At 37.9% G+C, this 20,326-nt stretch overlaps 1 protein-coding gene across 1 annotated transcript in view; it reads right to left on the bottom strand.

Moving 5' to 3' along the window:
- LOC150082054 (progesterone-induced-blocking factor 1-like) overlaps window positions 1-20,326 on the bottom strand; it is a 172,245-nt gene that overhangs the window by 126,538 nt on the left and 25,381 nt on the right. The window contains exon 4 of the mRNA XM_090379941.1: window positions 8,245-8,426. Within this exon, the coding sequence (XP_090236067.1) occupies window positions 8,245-8,426 (182 nt within the window). The remainder of the gene's footprint in view (window positions 1-8,244; window positions 8,427-20,326) is intronic.

Raw genomic sequence — 20,326 nt, 5'->3', positions numbered from 1 at the left:
TGATGAACATTGTGGCGTGATCCAGTCTTCCTTACATTTCGAGGGTACAGCTCTAAAACGGTTTGGAGGCCAGCCGCTAGTTAGTACACCAGACCGAACCTATTGGTAACTCTCTAGGAGGCTTCCGGATCAGCTAGTGTATAATCTTGCTACCTCTACTCTGCCAGATAGTGACTGGAGGGAATCAGAGTAATGTGTTTGCAGGGGGCATTGTCGAGGTCACATTATGTCAAGGATATCGGTATATTCTTACCATGTGTATGCCATATCCAAAAATTTCATTACTTCATATAGCATGTCCCACCCACTTTTTCTTATTATTAAATACACCATGAATTGTCAAACTAATAGAGTAAGCTTATCTGCGAAAAGATCTAAACCTCCCAAACACTTCCTAATTCATTTCACAAATATATGTGGTCTCAATTCTAATCTCAACGATGTCCATTTCCACTTGCAGTCTGCCAAACCCAATGTACTTTTTCTGACAGAATCTCAGTTATCAGTTGATTCAACTACTGCTCATCTCAGTTGCCCAAATTATTCGCTGTATGATTCCTTTCGCCTCAAAGGTGGTACTTGTGCATATGTCTGTTCCGATATTCCCTGTCAGAGATTTGGTAATTTGGAATCTCCTCTTTTCGATCTTCTCTGGCTTAAAATCTCTCTATCTCATTCTGTCAAATTCATCTGTTGTCTCTACCATTCTCCCAACTCCACTAATCACTTGGAGCTCTTTGACTTCCTCTCTTTGCAACTTGACTTTCTCCAGTCCAACTTTCTGAACAATGAGGTAATTTCCCTTGTTGATTTTAAGGTTCACAACTGCAGCTGGCTTCCGTTTTTCTAGTCACACCCACCCAGCTGGTAGAGATGCTGAGGCTTTTGCAATTACTAATGACCTTGCACAGATTGTTCATTTACACATTGTACACAGCTGAAGTGAGAGGTCCTTTAGGCACCACAGATCACAACTTGGTGATTGTCTCTTCTCCAATAGAGCCTTTATCTCATGGCTATTCCCAACCTTATATTGTTTGGCATTACAAGAATGCAAAATGACCTGTGAGATTTCTTTTCTTCTTTTCCTTGGTCAGATTACTGTTTCAAAACTTCTGTTCTGATGTCAACTTTTGCTCAGATCGTGTCAGTGAAATTATTTTTGCAGGAAATTATTTTTTATCCCACACTCCACTTTAAAATCTCATCCTTTATCTAAATCTTGGTTTTCCATAAATGTGATAAGGCTGTTCAAGAGAAGAACACTGCATATCCTAATTGGCTAGTTTCTAATTCTTCAGTTTCATCTTCTGCCTACACCAAAGCTCGCAACAATTGTAAAGCATTTATTAATCAGTCCAAACTAGAGTTTGAATAGGCTAAGAGTAGAAAACTTGCTTCCTGCCCTAATGGTAGCCGAGCATTCTGGTCTCTTGCCAAAGCTATTGGCCGCAACTTTTGCCCATCTCTGCTCCCACCTCAGTCAAAACCAGATGGTTCTGTTGTCACTTCAGCCATGGATAAAGCTGACCTGCTAGCATCCCATTTTTCTTCCAACTCATGTATTAATAATCTTGGTAAAACACCTCCTACCATTCCCAACACGCTCCAATTCAATGCCTCCTGTGGTCTTCCATCAAAAAGATGTCAGAAGAATTTTGACAAATCTTGATGCTAAGAAAGCTCCAGGTCCCAATGGTATTTCTCCACTTGTTCTCAAAACCTGTGCTCCTGAACTTACTCCTGTTCTTTGTCGCCTTTTTTCACTTTCTTATTCCAAAGGTGTTTTTCCTTCTGCTTGGATATTTGCTCATATACAGCCAGTTCCTAAAAAGGGTGACAATTCACTCCCATCCAATTATCGCCCCATTGAAATTACTTCTACTCTTTCTAAAGTAATGGAGACATCAACCTTAACCTACCTAGAAACCTTCCGTCTGATCAATGATCGCCAGTATGGATCCCGTGAGTGTCAGTCCACTGGTGATATTCTGGTTTATGTTACCCATTTATGGACTAATTCAATGGAAAAGTTCGGTGAAACACAAGCAGTTTCTCTTGACATCTCAAAGGCTTTCGATCGTGTTTGGCATAAAGGTCTTCTAAACAAGCTTCCATCTTATGGTTTGCCAACTGTTTTTTGTAATTGGTTATCCAGTTTTCTCTCTGATCACTCACTGAGGGTGATGGTAGATGGCTCTCTGTCTTCTAACTTCTCCACTAATGCCGGTGTCCTCCAAGGTTCAGTTCTTTCTCCCACTCTTTTCCTCTTGCATATTAATGACCTTCTTCCACTGACTGGAAATCCTATCCATAGTTTTGCTGATGATAGCACATTGCATTCCACTTTCCATTTTGAGAAACCTTGCCCTAGTCAATCAGCTTTAACTTCTCGAAACTCTGCTGCCAATTCCTTAAATGCTGATCTCGAGGTAATTCTCCAGTGGGGAAAAGACAACGTAGTTGATTTCAATCCTTCTAAAACTCAGTCTTGTCTTATATCTCACAAAAAAGGATTCTTCTGCTCCTATGCTTACCTTTGGTGACACTCCGATTTCTAGGCAAGTTGATAAATCTCTTTTGGGGATTACCCTGACTTCTAATCTCTCTTGGCACAAGCACATTTCAAATATTGCTTCCTCTGCATCTAAAAAACTTGGTTTTCTCTTTCGCTCTCGGCGTTACTTTTCTTTCAAACAGCTGTTCACTCTGTACAAATCGCAAATTCGCCCTACCATGGAATACTGTTCCCACATCTGGGGTTGTGCCCCCAAAAGCTCTCTCAGGCTTCTATATTCCTTTCAGATGAGGGCAGTTAGGTTAATTAATGATTCATCTCTAACAGAGTCTCTCCACTCGCTGTCTCATAGACTTACCGTTTCTGCTGCATGCCTCTTCTACAGATATTTCCATGGGCACTGTTCTTCTGAACTGGCTTCTATAATTCCCGCTCTCTCTTTCAAAACAGTCCGAACACATGCCGCCACCAGCCAATAACCATTTACTGTCTAACTTCAAACTCACAGAACCAACTTTTCATCTTCCTCGTTTATTCATTCAACTACCGTTTTCTGGAACAACCTTCCTTAATAAGTATTTCCTGAAAATTACAGTCTACAGAAGATCAAGTCCAATGTTAACAACAACTATCTTCTTTCCTCTTCTCAAACTCCAGCCCAAGAACGGTAATAAGTACTATAGGTTCTGATACCTCTCGTGTTCGGGGTTTACATAAAAAAAATAAAGAAAAAAGGCTAATGTTCCATATTTGTTAAATTTTCTGTTGCGAACAATGCTGCATTTATGTGGCATTAATGCCATTGTAGGATGAACAATTAAACATTATACGTGCACTGATATATTAGGTCAAGGTCCCGATAGATTTTGGTTTGAGAGTGGTGGTGAATTTTTTTTTTTGGGCGGGAAGCATTACTGGTAATTAAGGTCTAACTAACTGGCTAGCCATAGTTGTACTAGCAGTTGTTGGATTGCCTATAGTTCCATGTTAACATTAACATGGGATCAAGTTAACAAAAATATAAATGTAAAGTTTGGAAAAGCTTAGAGATCTGAAGGAGGAGGAGAAAGGAAATAATGGAAATTATTAAAGATTGAGTCAAGAAAGGTTAGGAATATAGCTAGGGAGAAATTAGGAAGGTGACTTTCTTTCACATGGCCGTCTCTTTGCTACTTCCTTGGGAGCTTTGAGCATATAGATAACCATACTAAAAGAATGTCAAAGGCCTACCCATTTTATATATAGGGTGTCCGTAAAATGATGTTTACGATTTTGATATTTTTTATTCAGAATTACTTCAAGCTACACTCAGGAAACACATACTCAAGTCTTATTTGCTTGATCTTCATTCTAAATGCTATATTCTTCAGCTACTTTTGTTTCTGATTCACTGTCATTTAGTTTTAATCAAATTCTGCAATAACTTGTGAATTTGGACTAACATGTTTAATAAACTCATTGACTTTTAACTATAGCTAAAATTTACCACTAAACATGTTTATTAAACTTTGCATTATTTTAAATGATAACTGGAAATAAAGAAAGCAATTTTGGAAACTTTAAGTAAATGCAATGACAAATAACAATATACTATAGGATTTCAGCATACATTACAATGCAATGTTGAAATGAGACAGAAATTGTACATTTCACTGCATTCAATTTCATATCCACTCCCCTATTTGGTAGGTGATTTGAACTATGACCAAATGCATGACAAACCTTAAAAAATGAACAACCAAGCAGCATACTTCCTTGGCCACATGCTTCCTGAATGCAGCCCAGCTCTAGGAGTTAAAGGTATGCATGACTATTATGTGTAACTTTAACTGTTAAGTGCAAACTAACACACAGAGTGCATATACTGTGATGTGCATCCTATCCAGTGCAATAATATAGGATTGCATGGGGTACGTTTCAATGCACTGATGCAATCTTGTAGTTCGCAGTTGAAATAAAGTGAAATTTTTATGCTTTGCACCACGTTCAATTTTAAGCATGGGGAGCACTGCATACCAAATGGAATTCTAGCTTAAGTTGCTTAAGTTAAATTTAAAGAAATTCCAGAGGTTAAAGGTACACATAACAGTCAGCATTAGCTGAGGCATATGATGCAAGAAAGCAAGCTTATATGGCATTGGTCAAAAAAAACACCTTGCCCATTTCAGCCATCCGATCACTGCAGATGTTTGCTTAGTTTATTTAATGTCTATCAACTTCCACAACGGATGGAAGTCTGTTTCAGCAATCAAAAAACTCGCTGGCTAAAGGCAAACTTCCACATGTCTATTCTACAAATGTCTTTCCTCAATTTGAATCTATGCCCCCTCAGTTTCTTAATCTGAGCAAGCGGAAGTATCCCATCAGCATTGAGCCTGCTCAAATCATTCAAGACCTTATATACCTCAATCAGATCAACTCGCAGGTGCCTAGTCTCCAGATGCTGCAACTTGCAGACCTTAAGCCTCTCTTGGTAAGAGCACCCCTTTGTTCCTATCACCAATCTTATTTCCCTTCTCTGTACTCATTCTAGCAACTCTACATCCTTCCTAAAATTAAGCCTCCAGACCTGTACGCAGTACTCAAGGTGGCCTGATCACTGCCTTATATAAGGGGATAATCACCTCCTTGTCTGCTAGCAAAATTCCTACATATCATTGACAAAACTCTATGATCTGTTCTGGCAGCCTGTCTGCACTGCTCAGAGAACTTCGTATCTAACTGCACAATTACCCCAAGTCTTTTCCATTCTCTACCTCCCTGAGTGTAGTACCACACAGTTGGTACGATTCTCTTGAGTTATTGCTAACCATATGCAGTACTTTGCATTTCTCAATGTTAAACTTTAGTTTCCACTTCTCCAGCCCATCTGCCTAACTTTTCTAGATCCTATTGCAGTAGCATACGTCTTTACTGTCATTAACAACCCTGCCAACCTTTGTATCATCTGCAAACTTAGATATTAAGCCTCATATGCCTTCATCAATATCATTGATAAATACACAAAACAACAATGGGCCCAGCACCGAACCCTGGTAAAATCCACTAATAACATTAGTCCACATAGAGAACTGTCCATTTATTACCACTTTCTGCCTTCTCTCACTCAACCATCCCTTTATCCATTGCAGCAACTTGCCCTTAATACCATACTGCTCCAATTTGTAAAGCAATCTTCCATGTGCAACACTATCAAAAGTTTTCCTAAAAACTAAGTATATGATATCAAAATTATTTTTTGCATCCAATTCCTTTCTGACTACATCGTAGTATCCAATCAAATTGGTCAGAGAGGCCTTCCCTTAAGAAACCCATGCTGTGTCTGAACTATTACTGCAGTCTTGTCTGAGTGCTCCTGCATCACTTCTTTAACCAGTAACTCCATTATTTTCCCTGGAACAGAAGTTAAACTAACAGGTCTATAATTATTTGTGTCACCCTTTGAATTCCCTTTGTGAATTGGGGATACATTTGCACATCTCCAGTCCATGGGGACCTCCACTGAATCTAAGGATGCTCTCATAATTATGGCTAAGGTTTTGCTAACTTCCCTTGTTGCCTCCTTCAGTATAACTGGATAGATTCCATCCACCCCAGGTGCCTTTTTTATGTTTAACTTCAACAATTTCCCCTCCACTTTGCTCTCTGTTGTTACAAAATCATTTAGCTCCCTGTTAGAGGTAAGTAAACTTCTGTCCTCCTCTTCCTTACAGAATTCCTCATGTGTGAATGTAGATTTAAAATATTCATTCAGTTTGTCAGCTATCTAGCAGGATCATCAACAGTCGAACCAACATCAAGTGGACCAATCTGATTCATCCCCTTCCTTCTAGAGTTTACACGAGTAAAGAAGTCTTTGTTGTTTTTCTTTGCATCCTTTGAAAACGGTTTCTTGTAATCAGCCTTCGCTTGCCTAACCTCCTTTGTGACTTGATTACAGACTAGCTTAAATCTGCCATAGGCTTCTGTGTCACCTGATAATTTATATGCATCCCACACATTTTTATTCTCTGCTGTGAGCCTCATTAGTTCATCTGACATCCATTTAGGTCTAAATCTTGAACAGTATTTCTTAGTTGGTATGAAAAGCCTAGTAGCTTCCACGATTAATTTCTTGAAGGCTTTCCATTTAGAATTCACTGTTTTAAACATCATCAGTTGATACCACTATATAGAATTTAAAAACTGTCAGACCACTGTAGTCACCTTTACGAAAAAAAATGCCTTCCCTTTACCCTTGATGGTAATTACATCTTTAAGTACAGTTGTACGTTTAAGTGGAAGTTTCAATTCTGTATATTGCTTTGGTGTTCACTCAGGCAAAATATATTATTCACAGAATGGCATATATTTGGTAACAGAGAACTAACCACCAGTAAATTCTGAAACAGCTATGCTAGGTGTCTCTCAAATTTTCAAATGTATGGCAGATTTGCCTTTTGTGTTGATGCTATAACAGTTTAAAAAGATGCTAGCAAATCAGGCAGAACCAAAGATAATGGTATTCCTCTCTAAGTTGAACATAAGCCCAAGGTTGAAAGATATTCAGCCTTCAGTGGGAGAAAGATCTTCCTTTGACTGAAATCAAAAGCAATAAAGCATATGAATTCTATTTGAAAATAAAGCTAATTTTTTGTTATTGTAAACAATTTTTTTTACTAATTAGTTGCAAAATTATAATTGCAAATGTAATATATTGCAATTAAAAATTACAAAACCAGGCTTAATGTCTAAGTCTGCAGATGATACAAAGGTTGGCAGGGTGGTTAATGGCAATAATCAAGGTAAGCCACTACAACAAGATTTAGAAAAATTGGCAGATGGGCTGAGAAATGGCAGTTGAAGTTTAGCATTGACAATTTAAGGTACTGCATGTAGGCAGTAGTAATCCCAGATTAACTTAGTGCTGTGTAGTACTACACTCAGCACAGTGGAAAATAAAAAAGAACAACAATAGTGCAGTCAGATATGAAGTTTTCTGAGCAGCACAGACAGGCAGCCAGAACTACTCATGTGGTTTTATCAACGATATATACAGGACTTTTGATAGTGGGGATAAGGAGGTGATTATCCCTTTGTACTAGGCCATAGTTAGGCCACATCCTGAGTACTGTATACAGGTCTGTTGGCCTCATTTTAGGAAGGATAGAGATCTTCTGGATTGGGTGCAGAGAAGGGTAATGAGATTGGTGAAGGGAATGAAAAGGAGTTATTACCAAAAAAGATTTCAGTTCTGCAAATTGCAGCATTTGAAGACCTATGTACCTGCGAGGAAATCTGATTAGGGTGTTTAAGGCCTTGAATGGAATGAGTAAGCTCAACATTGATGGCATTCTTCCCCTTGCTGAGACTACACACATGAGGGGACATAAATTAAAACTGAGGAAGGATGGTTACAGGATAGATGTGTGGAAGTTTGCCTTCAGCCAGTGGTTGAGTGTTGGAATAAACTTCCATCTGTTGTTGTGGAAGTGAGCAGTTTGAATAAAATCAAGGAAGAACTAAACATATCCTTGAAGGGGATGGATGGGTGAGGTGGGTAAATTTTTTATTTTGCTGATGCTGTATAAATTTGCTTTCTTGCATCATTTGCCACTACTAATACTAATTAACGATCAAAATAGATACTTAGGAATTAAGTTGGTCAGATTCTAGTAAGCAGTTCTAAAAAAAATCTTCTTTCCAGAAAACAAAAATTAATATTAAAGATCTGTATTTAGATTTACCTTGTTGATACTAAACTATTAAGCATGTCATCACAATTTTTCTTAGCATGTTCCAATTCATGGTTCAATTTGGAAACCTTATCTTTGGCTTCCCCATATTTCTGTGTTAATTCATTAATTCGCCTGGAGAGATAGTCCTGTTCCTGCTGCTGAAGGGACTCTTTCTGGGTCAAGATTAAATTCTGAAAAACATAAAATGTAGTTTACAGAAAGAAATAAGATTATGAAAATTGTATTCAAGTAATAGAAACATTCAATTTAATCTGATGATGTTGTTGCCATCATATTGTTTTTTGTGTACTGAGTTTGAAGTCAGATTTCAAATTTAAAAAGTCCCCATAAATCCAGTGTTACATAAAAATATACATTTTTAACCTTTTATTTTCGTTGCAGATAGAATAACAAGCAGTGGTGGTTGATATGAAAGAAGGTTATACTGTTTGGGAAAACGCTGAAATTGTTACTCTGTGTACACCTTATTTTTAAGTCAATAGCCAACTGAAAAATTTCGTAGTCATTGTCACAATACACTATATGAAAGTTGTTTTGTTAGTTGAGTGTTTCCAAGATTCAAGGATACCAGGATTGCAATGGACACAATAACTGCTTAAAAAAAAGTCCACAATAACTGCTAAAAAATGCTGCATGTGAAACTAAAGCCTTCAAAGACATGAAATTTTACATGGATATTATATGAGGATGATAAAGACCAATAGCTTTGATTTTATAAATGGTTTAGACATACGTAAATAATAAATGTAGTGGACACAATACATTTAGTGATGATGTTTTTCTACTGGAACACCTGTAATGGCCATAAGATAATTTTCACATTGCTGCTAATGCTCACTGTCAAATTAATAAAAAAAAAGTGTGATATCGAGACAACACTGTTTTATAAGCAGTACCCCTAAAGCTTCATTCATAACCTTTTTGTTATGAATGAAGTGATAATGTACTTCAAGCAATTGGTTACTTTTAACAGCACTAGGCCTCACAAATTTTGAGAGCAGTTTTCTCAGCAATTCCACTAAGAAACATTTTGAATAGGTGGAGATGCTACCTGAAGAATTATTGTCATCTTTATCAAAAGTTGGTACAATATTAAGTAGAAATACATAAAATGCTTTGAATCCAGGTCACGCTGAAATACTTTTTATCCCACAGCTAGCATCTGATATATTTTTTTTTTTGTTGTTGTTGTTATTATTATTCTTCTGCCTTTACTTTTCAGAGTTTGACTGATGTATTTTGTTCAGACTTTGAAATCTGGTATAAATTCAGACACAGGTTAAACACAGGCTTCTGAGTGATCATCTCATTTAAAAATAAAAAGAACGCAAGTAATGGTTCTTTCTGGATCATCCCAATGTTGATAAATTTCTACCAAATGACCAAGAAGATATTAAAATAAGTTTTAGTTTCTTCCTGATCTCTTTGTTATGAAGGTTCTGAAACATCTGTAACATTTCTTTTCTTTTTGTACTATTTCCAAGAAATTAAATATTTATAATGATGTCATCCGCTTTGCATGGCAAACTTGTTGCAGCCTTTTCTGCAGCTAAATGAATTAAATGGCAAAGATATCCTACAATAATCAGTCTCTATTGCATTCTTTTAATACTGCTGATATGCTACTTGAGGCCTACCATAACAGCAGCATTGTCAGCAAAAATGCCATGTTGATTTGAAATGGGATTTAAGTGTTTAAATTCTGAAATCAAGTCCCATATATTTTGTCCAGTAGAATCACTTTCCAAGGCAAGTACAGTCACAATTCTAGTTTATCATCATAAAATATAATGACAATTGGATAAATCTTAGCATCCATACTATTACCATCATTGGTTCAAATGGAAAATGCTGCAAAATTTGCAGAATCTCTCAAGCCCATTTTGCAAAGATACACAACTATCTGCTGCAATTTTGTTCAAAATAGTTATTGCTTTTGTCCTGCTTAGACCACAGTTTTTAGCAATTTCCAATTTAAAAAACATTTTATGAGTAGTGGACCAGCAAGGCTTGCTACAATTGAAGTTCACTGTGTGAAAATTCAATCCAATAGAGAGCAAGCGGGTTAATGATCCCTCTCTTACATAAATAACTCTACTCCACATCATACTAATACATGAAGTGGTTTTTGTTGCATGTGTTTCTACATTCTTTCCATATCTTTTTCCACTGTCCATTTGAACTGCCATCTGTTTTCTTTCTTCAAACCAGTGCAAACACATGCATCAACTAGTCAATATCCATTCATAGTTCAATTTCAAACTAACCAAACCAAGTTTCCTTCTTCTTCATATACCTCTTCTACTTCTGTTTATAATCAACTTCTTTTTTCATGTTATTCCTAAAGTTTTCAATCTATCGCATGGAAGACTATTGTACAAATTGGAGCAGAATGGTATTAAGGGTAAGTTGCTACAATGGATAAAAGGATTGTTAAGTGGGAGAAGACAGAGGGTGGTAATCAATGGGTGCTGCTCTTCGTGGACTAATGTTATTAGTGGAGTCTCACAGGGTTCGGTGTTGGATCCACTGTTGTTTTGTATATTTATCAATGATACTGATGAAGGTATATCAGGCTTAATATCGAAGTTTGCAGATGATACAAAGGTTGGCAGGGTTGTTAATGACAGCAATGGCAGTGTGCTACTGCAACAGGATCTAGATAATTTGGGCAGATGGGCTAAGAAGTGGCAACTGAAGTTTAACCTTGACAAATGCAAAGTACTGCATATGAGCAGAAGTAACCTCAGAGAAACGTACCAACTGTGTGGTACTACACTTAAGGTGGTAGAAAATGAAAAAGAGTTGGGAGTAATTGTGCAGTCAGATATGAAGTTTTCTGAGCAATGCAGACAGGCTGCTAGGGCAGGTCATGGGGTTTTGTCAATGATATATAGGAATTTTGCTAGCAGGGAAAAGGAAGTGATTGTCCTCCTGGCCTGACCATTGCCTCTGTATAAGGCAATGGTCAGGCCACGCTTTGAGTATGCGTACAGGTCTGGAGGACTCATTTTAGGAAGGATGTAGATTTGCTTGAGCGTGTACAGAGAAGGGCAACAAGATTGTTGAGGGGAATGAAGGGATCCTCTTACCAAGAGAGGCTTAAGTTCTGCAAATTTCAGTGGCTGGAGACTAGGCATCTGTGCGGTGATCTGATTGAGGTGTATAAGGCCTTGAATGGGTTGAACACGCTGAATTCTGATGGGATCCTTCCACTTGTTCAGATTACGAACTAAGGGGACATAAATTCAAATTTAGAAAGGACAGATGTAGAATAGATGTGCGGAAATTTGCCTTTAGCCAGCGGGTGGTTAATTGCTGGAACAAACTTCCATCTGTCATTGTGGAAGTTGATAGGTTGAATAAATTTAAAGAGGAACTGGACAGGCATTTGGAGGGAATGGTGTGATTTTTTTTTTTTTTTTTTTTTTTTTTTTTGGCTGATGCTGCATAAGCTCATACACTTGCTTTCTTGCATCACATGCCACTACTACTACAGAAATTCATGTCTAGTGTCAACAAGCACGTTTTGTCTTCAACTCATATTACTAGCATCGTAACCATTGGGCTAATTGTGACCCCTTTTTTTTTTATCATCATCTCTTTCTTCTCGTAATGGGAATTTTACAATCACGCAATGGAGACTGGAACCAGGTATCCATTGCATGATTGTAAAACCTGAACATCTATCCTACAGATGTTCAGGTTTGTGGCTTTCTGGAGTTCCATGTAAGTGTTCCGTGTGAGGCCTATTGCTGCTATGGTTCTTATGGTGGCTCTTTTGCACCATTCTGGTGGTTTGACGTGCTGATTGGGATGGTCATTACTTGTTCCATATGTCACATTTCTTTGACTTCCTGTCTTGCTCTGAGTACTTGCTGATCTTTTCCTAATAGGTTTTCTGGAGGTTGGTGTTGAGCACTGCTATGTCAATCAAGTAGGTAGCCATTTCCTTCTTGTCGATGACGGTTATGTCTGGTCTGTCATGTAGGATGGTCTTATCTATTATTATGGCACAGTCCCAGTACAGTTTGTGAGTAAGGTTTCTAGTACGATTTGGGGTTTGTACTTGTAATAAGGTACACTTTCTTTGATCAATTGGTATTATACTGTACACCATTTTTCTGACTAGCTTATCTATCTAGCTTATTCTGGTGGCCTGGTTGTGTCTACAAGCATACTCTGTCTGGTTGATCACCCTATTGCAACTTTCACTGATGTGCTGGATTATTTTTGGAGCTAGGTGGCATCTTTGACATGTGTCATCTGTTACTGTGGGGTCCTTGGTGATGTATTTCCTGTAGTTGCTGATTTTGATTACTTGATCATGGATGACAAGGATGAATCCTTTGGTCTTGGGGAAGTACCTTCTGCCCATACGCCATGCATTCAAAGCCATTGTTATTAATAATAATAATGGCTTTGAACTTTTATTATTATTATTAATAATAATAATAATGGACCTTAGTTTTGTCTTCATCTGTAATATATCAGATGAAGACAAAATATGCTTGTTAACACTGGACATAAATTTCTGTAGATTAAAAACTTATTCCTAAGGTTTTACATGAAGGGATTTAAAGTAATTACATAAAAAAAGTTTGTTACAAACAGAAATAGAACAGATAAATGAAGAAGAGGAAAACTTGGATTGGTGAGTTTGAAAATGAACTATGAATAGATATTGACTAGATGCAATCACCAACCCCCATGCACTTGGAAGCGATACCCTGTCACTGAGTGGAAAAAATCCACTAAGTGGAAAAAGTCAAAACAATAATAAGATTACAGGTTCAAACAGCCTTTTGCAATTGGGATTATGATAATGGGGGGAAAAACTTTGTGACAGGAGGGTACTGCCCTACTGAAAAATGATATGAAGTCTTATGCTACAAAACTGTATCAGTGTTGGAAGAATAGCCTTACTGATTACCTAGTATGTGATAATATTATTCCTAAGGTACCACACTTACAAAAATTGGTTCAGCACCAAAAAGCCGGTTCAAACTATCAGGCTGCCACTATCTCATTTCCTGGTTGGGAAGATGCAGCCCTTTACAAGATGTTCCCTGGACTAACCCCCCCCTCCCCCAGTTATTTCATCAAGATATAAAGCTTCCAAGAATTCTTTTTTTCCACATTTTCAGAGGCCAATTTCCTCTCAGGCTTGACACAATTGCAACTTTTGCTTTACATTAACTTGCATGACAAATATTTTGTGAACAATATGGGACCTTGCTGATATTATGCCCTGCACATAATATGCGGATTGACAACTGCTCCTCTGTTTCTGGACCACCTGAATGATTCTTGGGCAACTCGGATCAGTTTTTCCTCAACAACATGACAAATCATTCCAGGGTATCTTGTTAAAATAGTCTCCTTTGTATGATCACCTGCCCTTCCACTTGCATACAATCTTCAAAATTGATGTTTACAGAATCTCGAGAGGCTCTGATATCAACTCTACACTAAGCTATGAATGTCTTATGACATTCCACTGCTTTTCCATGTTGAAATTTACTAACCTCTTTTCCATGCATCATTTCAATTAGAAATGACACCAATAGCTAGCAATTTATATTTCTGTACTACTGGTTCAGTCCCATATGATCATGTGCAACATTTGCATAACTAAAAATTTGTATAAAATGTGTATATTAGGTGGTGTCCTCCCACAGCAAAACAAAAAAAAAATAATAATAATAAAATAAATTAAAAATAATGAATGAAAAGCACAATGTAATAATGTTGAAAACATCAAGTACAAGAAAAGGATTATTTTAACTTAACTCCCATTATAAACTAAAACGAGATTTAAAATGCAAGACATGCCACCTATCCATTTGAAACCTAGTTTTAACTTTCAGGATAAATGCCATGTTCTTAGTAATCCTAAAAGAACAAACTTCCTTAACCAGAACTGCCTTGGGAAGTGCTAAGTTTAAACAAACAATATTACTGAAAGTTAAAATCCTGGACAAAAAATATACTGGACAATATAACCCTTGATTTACTAATATATTTCATGGGCCATAAGACTTTGTTATAAAAATAAAATTCATTCTGAGAAAGAGAGCTCTTATGCTATGCTTCAGACTCTCAGATTATGGTGTCATCACCATGATTTATCCTACTAATATACTGCAATTCCCTAATGAGGATACAGTTATTTCAATGGTCCTCGGATGTAAATAGTATTGTAAATAATAAGCTCATCCAGCTAAAAAAGATGTTGGGCCTGCCTACCTACAGGAAAATAACAGCTTAAACAAGAATGGTAGATTTCACAAGATTACAAACATATATGGAGGTATAACCCACCATGCTGGCGGAGTATTCCACAATTGCAATACACAATTGCTGGTAGTGTATTCATATACATTCAATCTCAATTCCATAGATGCTTGCTTGAATTAGCTGGGGAAAGTTAAGGGGGAGGATAGCAGAATGTAATTTTCCATATCTACATGCATATGGCCTAATATTCTGTTGAAAGATGACAATCAATAAACTCATTAGTAATGAGTGTGTTGATTCACAACAATATTCAGTTATCCATTGGTGGATGAGGGCTTTACTTTATCACAAGATATAAAGGCTAACAACAAAACCTTCCACCATTGTGCCATTTCAAATGCTGGAACCATGCATATCGGGGTGCAGAAGAGGGTGCTGGGGTCGCAGAAGAGAAAAGTCGGTGGATTTTTGGCTGCTGTAAAGGGATAAGTATTTTTAACTTTTACCGTATTCTTCGTTAATTAACATAGTACATTGTGTTTTACAGAGATATTAAACAGGTTTAATAGCATTCTTTAGCTTCTTATTTTGAATTTAACCAGCGATTTTTGGAAATTACGACTCCCAGTGTCAGGCGCTATATTGTAGTCGATAAGAAATAGCTTAACGTATATATATCTCAAACTGATAGCGTAAGGTATAAAGTAAAACTAGATAGCGTAATATGAAGCACTGTATTAGGAATCTGTTAGCTTATTATAGTATTATCAATTAATCAAAAATAATATTAATCTTATTAAAATTCATTGTTAATTAAATTGTAATTAAATGGAAATCATGACCCAGACTAGAGCTGTGAAGCAAAGATCAAAGACTAGCGAGAGTGCTGTGACTCAGGGTAGAAACGAAGGGAGGAGAATTCTCCAATGCATCACAGTCTCAAAAAATGTGCGAAGTGTGAAATGTTTGCCGACCTTTCAAAAACAGGACATGATCTAGCCAAGGAGGATGCCTTTTTGTGTGTGTGCTAGGTGTCTAGTGTCAAGAAATTAGGTGCCAACTCAGCATTCCGATGGGCGTCTATGAGAGATTGAGGTGTAGGGTAAATGCCCTTGAAGAAATTAATATGAGGGGGCCTGTCAAGCTCTCAGCTGCCCAGCTCAACGACAGAGCTCACTCATGTGCATCAGGCAAAACAGAGGCAATCTCCAAGGCAGAATGCGCTGGTCTCAAAGGAACTAGTTATTGTTGGTGACTATTGTCACGGAGACGGGAATATACTATGCAAGAAGGATAGGTGGAACAGGACCAGAGTGTGTCTGCCAGGGGCAAAAGTTGATGATGTTGTAGAGCAGATATCATCTTTTAGGGCACAAAAGTTGATGTTGTTGTACACGTTGGAACTAATGACATTAAGAGTAAGAGATCTGCAGATTTACTCAACAAGTACAAGTGAATGTTGAAAACAAGTTGCAAGTTAGGGTTGAATGTGAAAGTGTCTGCAATTTTGCCCAGACAAGATAGGAGGGAGTATATGATGAGAGCTTTGTCGATCAATTCAGCTCTGGAGAGATTGTGCAAGGCTCAAGGGATAGAATTTTTTTCAGCCTGGTCTGTGCTTGTTGACAGGAGAGACTGCTACAGGGATGGGGTACACTTAAATATAAAGGGTGTAAGAATATTTGCTGATGCTATCGAGGCAGTTTTAGGTGGGTCAGAAAACTGCTAGCTTGGGGGGGGATACACAAACTAAAAGGTTAACAGTGGCCGCAGCAGAGCCAAAAGCCATTCTTGCACTGCTTCTATTAGAATGGTCAGCAGCCTGGAAAGCAAGGTAATGGAGATTTCCAGGACTGCTAGGAATCATAGTTGAACAAGTGGGCTGTGTTAGGGTAACTAAGAGTAGGAACAGGTGCATGTATACTTGCATGTACACCAATGCTAGGAGTATACTTAATAAATTTGATGAGCTTGAAGTGCTAGTCAAGACATCAAAAGCAGATACTGTTGGGATATCAGAGATGTGGTGTCACACAGATATAAGCAGTGCAAAATTGGAATTTGGGGAGTACAATGTTTACAGAAAGGATAGACAGGACAGGAAGGGAGGAGGGGTTATGCTGTTAGTTAAGAAACACACAAAATCTAAGCAAGTGCATCCAATTGATGTTGGTGGACAATGCAGTGCCGAGTCTGTTTGGTGTGAAATAAGCACTGGGAAAGGAAAAATGAGAGTAGGTGTGTGCTATAGGCCTAATGAATCTGATGAGTATAATGAGCAATTGTGCAGAGAAATAGAATGGGCCAGTAAATCAGAATGTCTTTTTATGATAGAGGATTTTAACTTTCCAGATATTGACAGGAACTTGTGGATTGATCACTCGCACACTAGCAAGACTTTTGTGGATTTATTGGATGACTGTTTTCTACAGTAACATGTTTGAGAGGCAACCAGAGGGAGTAATACTCTTGATCTGATTATCAGCAGTGATTATTCAAGAATTAAGAATTTGCGGATAAAAGAACCACTGGGTGACAGTGATTGCAACGTACTGATGCGGGAATTAATTAAAGATGTAACTACCATCAAGGCTAAAGGGAAGGGCTTTTGCTTTCATAAAGGTGACTACAGAGGTCTCAGACAGTTTTTAAATTCTGTACAGTGGGATCAATTGATAATGTTACCAACATTGAATTCTAAATGGGAAGCTTTAAGGGACAATTTTGGAGGCTACTAGGCTTTTCATTCCAACTAAGAAATACTATTCGAGGTTTAGGCCTAAATGGATGTCAGATGAATTAATTAGGTTTGTGGCAGAGAATAAAAATGTATGGGATGCATATAAAGTATCACGTAACACAGAAGCCTATGGTAGGTATAAACTATTCTGTAATAAAGTCACAAAGGAGGTTAGGCAGGCAAAGGCAGATTACGAGAAATCTTTGGCAAAGAATGTATAAAAAAACAGCAAAGAGTTCTTTACTTATGTAAACTCTAGAAGGAAAGGAATGAATCAGATTGGACCACTTAACATAGATGAGTTGACTATTGATGATCATGCTCAGGTAACTGATAAACTGAATGAGTATTTTGCATCTACATTCACACATGAGTTATTCAATGAGGGGAGTGCCAGAAGTTTATCAAATGCTAACAGGGAGCTAAGTGATTTTGTAATAACTGAGAGCAAAGTGGAGGAGAAATTATTGAAGTTAAACATAAGGAAGGCACCTGGAGTGGATGGGATCTATCCAGTTATATTAAAGGAGGCAGCAAAGGAAGTAAGCAAACCCTTAGCCATAATTATGAGAGCTTCCTTGGACTCAGAGGAGGTCCCCATGGACTGGAGGTGTGCAAATGTATCACCAATTCACAAAGGGGATTTAAAAGGTGACACAAGTAACTACAGACCTGTTAGTTTAACTTGTGTTCTGGGGAAAATAATGGAATCAGTGGTTAAAGAAGCATTGCAGGATCATCTAAACAGGACTGCAGTAATAGTTAAGGCACAGCATGGGTTTGTTAAAGGGAGGTATTGTCTGACCAATTTTATTGGATCTAGATAAGTTGGGCAAATGGGCTGAGAAGTGGCAACTGAAGTTTAACATTGACAAATGCAAAGTACTGCATGTAGGTAGCAATAACCCAAAAGAAACATACCAACTGTGTGGTACTACACTGAGGGAAGTGGAAAGTGAAAAAGACCTGGGGGTAATTGTGCAGTCAAATATGAAGTTTGCTGAACAGTGCAGATGGGCTGCTAGGGCAGGTCATCGAGTCTTGTCAATGATATATACGAATTTTGCTAGCAGGGTCAGGGAGGTGATTATCCTGTTATACAAGGGAATGATCAGGCCACACCTAGAGTACTGTGTACAGGGCTGGAGGCCTCATTTTAGGAAGGATATAGAGTTGCAAGAACGAGTACAAAGAAGGGTAACAAGATTGGTGAGGGGAACAAAAGGGTGCTTTTACCGAGAAAGGCTTAAGTTCTGCAAATTGCAGAGTCTGGAGAGTAGGCACCTGCGAGGTGATCTGATTGAGGTGTATAAGGCCTTGAATGGGTTGAGCAAGCTGAATGTCGATGGGATTCTTCCTCTTGCTCAGACTAAGAACCTGAAGGGACACAGTTTCAAATTGAGGAAAGACAGTTTTAAAATAGATGTGTGGAATTTGCCTTTAGCCAGCGAGTAGTTGATTGGTGGAACACGCTTCCATCTTTTGTTGTGGAAGCTGATATCCTAAATAAATTTAAAGCTGAGCTGGACAGTCATTTGGAACGAATGGAGGGGTGAAATGGGAGGGGTTTTTTTGGCTGATGCTGCATAAGCTTGCTTTCTTGCATCATATGACTCTACTAATGCTAATGCATTGCCTCATGCTGTTTTTGCTGTAAGTGGTGTCAAACCATCAACACAGTACAAAAGGAAATAATTTATCAGACCAGATTACCCTTCCAGTCATTAACCATCCAATCTTGATGTTCCTGACACCACACATTAGTTTTCAGTGATATGAGTTTAGTTGATATTGATTGCTGCTGTTATACAACCAGTAGGGGAGTATATTGTGCTGTCATACAAGAACTGCATTTGACAGTGTAATGTTCTGATGCAATTATCTGCTATTACTAGCTTAAATGGCATGCATTAAATGTTTGTCCTTCCATTATCATCTTTATATTTAATATGGAAGCCATTTTCTTTATTCCATCAGTGTGAACGATAGGTGATTTGTGATTTGTGATTTTAGTTTTATTGGCGCAAAAACGACTAAGATTATACTGCGCCAAGTATCAATTAAAAGATCAAAAAATATGAATTCTGGTAACCTTTAAAAAGGTTACCTTGTCAAATTGTTATTTATATATATAAAGCAGTATAAGTTTAAAAGTAAATGATCCAGTTTATATATGTTTGTATATATCAATAGCTTGTAAAAACTTAAAAACTGCTGACACGTGGTCGTTGTTTGATAAAATCTGACTGAGTGTATATGGCTCAGTCGGATGAGTAAAAGCGGTAAAATATACATTGCGAATATCGGTAAAATTAACGCAATCTATTAAAATATGCTTTACAGTTAAAATGGTGTCGCAAGACTCGCACATAGGAGGATCATCCGCCCTCAGCAGAAAACAATGTGTCAGATGAGTGTGTCCTATGCGGAGTCGGGCAAGAACAACTTCCTCGCTCCGATTCCTGCGCAGACCGGACTGCCATGTTTCAATTACAGGCTTTATTTGATATAATTTATTTGTTCACTCTCTATGCCATAGTTCTTGCCATTGGGAATATATATTTTCTCGTATTATTTGCCTGTAGTCTGTATAGGGGATTGACAGGCAACGATTATTAGTGGGAGCTGCTGATTTGGCTGCAGTGTCGGCCAAATCATTTCCCTTTATCCCAATGTGGCTAGGAATCCAGCAGAAGCGAATTTCAAACTTGTATTCATGAAGAGAATGTATCTTCTGCTGAACCCGAGAGAGAACTGGATGAGAGTTGTGTCTCAGAGATAATAAAGCCTGTAATACACTCAAGGAATCAGAATATATTATTGACCTTTGGCACTGAAAAGTTTGAATGTGATCCAAGGCTAACTCTATAGCATGCAGCTCTGCAGGTGTATATGCTGGATTCAGAAAGAATCTGCTGAGATATTATAGTGTCCGGGAACACAACAGCAGATCCAACGGACGATTCAGATTCAGACTTCGAGCCATCTGTGTAGATGGGCAGGAAGTCGGAATTCTCAGCTCGATGTGCAGAAAAGAGCTGCTGGTAGACAGATGATGAGGTCTCAGACTTTACCCATTTTTTAAGGGAA

This window comes from Mastigoproctus giganteus, chromosome 8 (genome assembly GCF_048544385.1).
Source record: "Mastigoproctus giganteus isolate SK-2022 chromosome 8, ASM4854438v1, whole genome shotgun sequence".
In the NCBI taxonomy this organism is placed as follows: Eukaryota; Metazoa; Arthropoda; class Arachnida; order Uropygi; family Thelyphonidae; genus Mastigoproctus; species Mastigoproctus giganteus.
The sequence above is the reverse complement of the archived record's forward strand: the minus strand, read 5'-3'. Positions and strand labels throughout refer to the sequence as shown.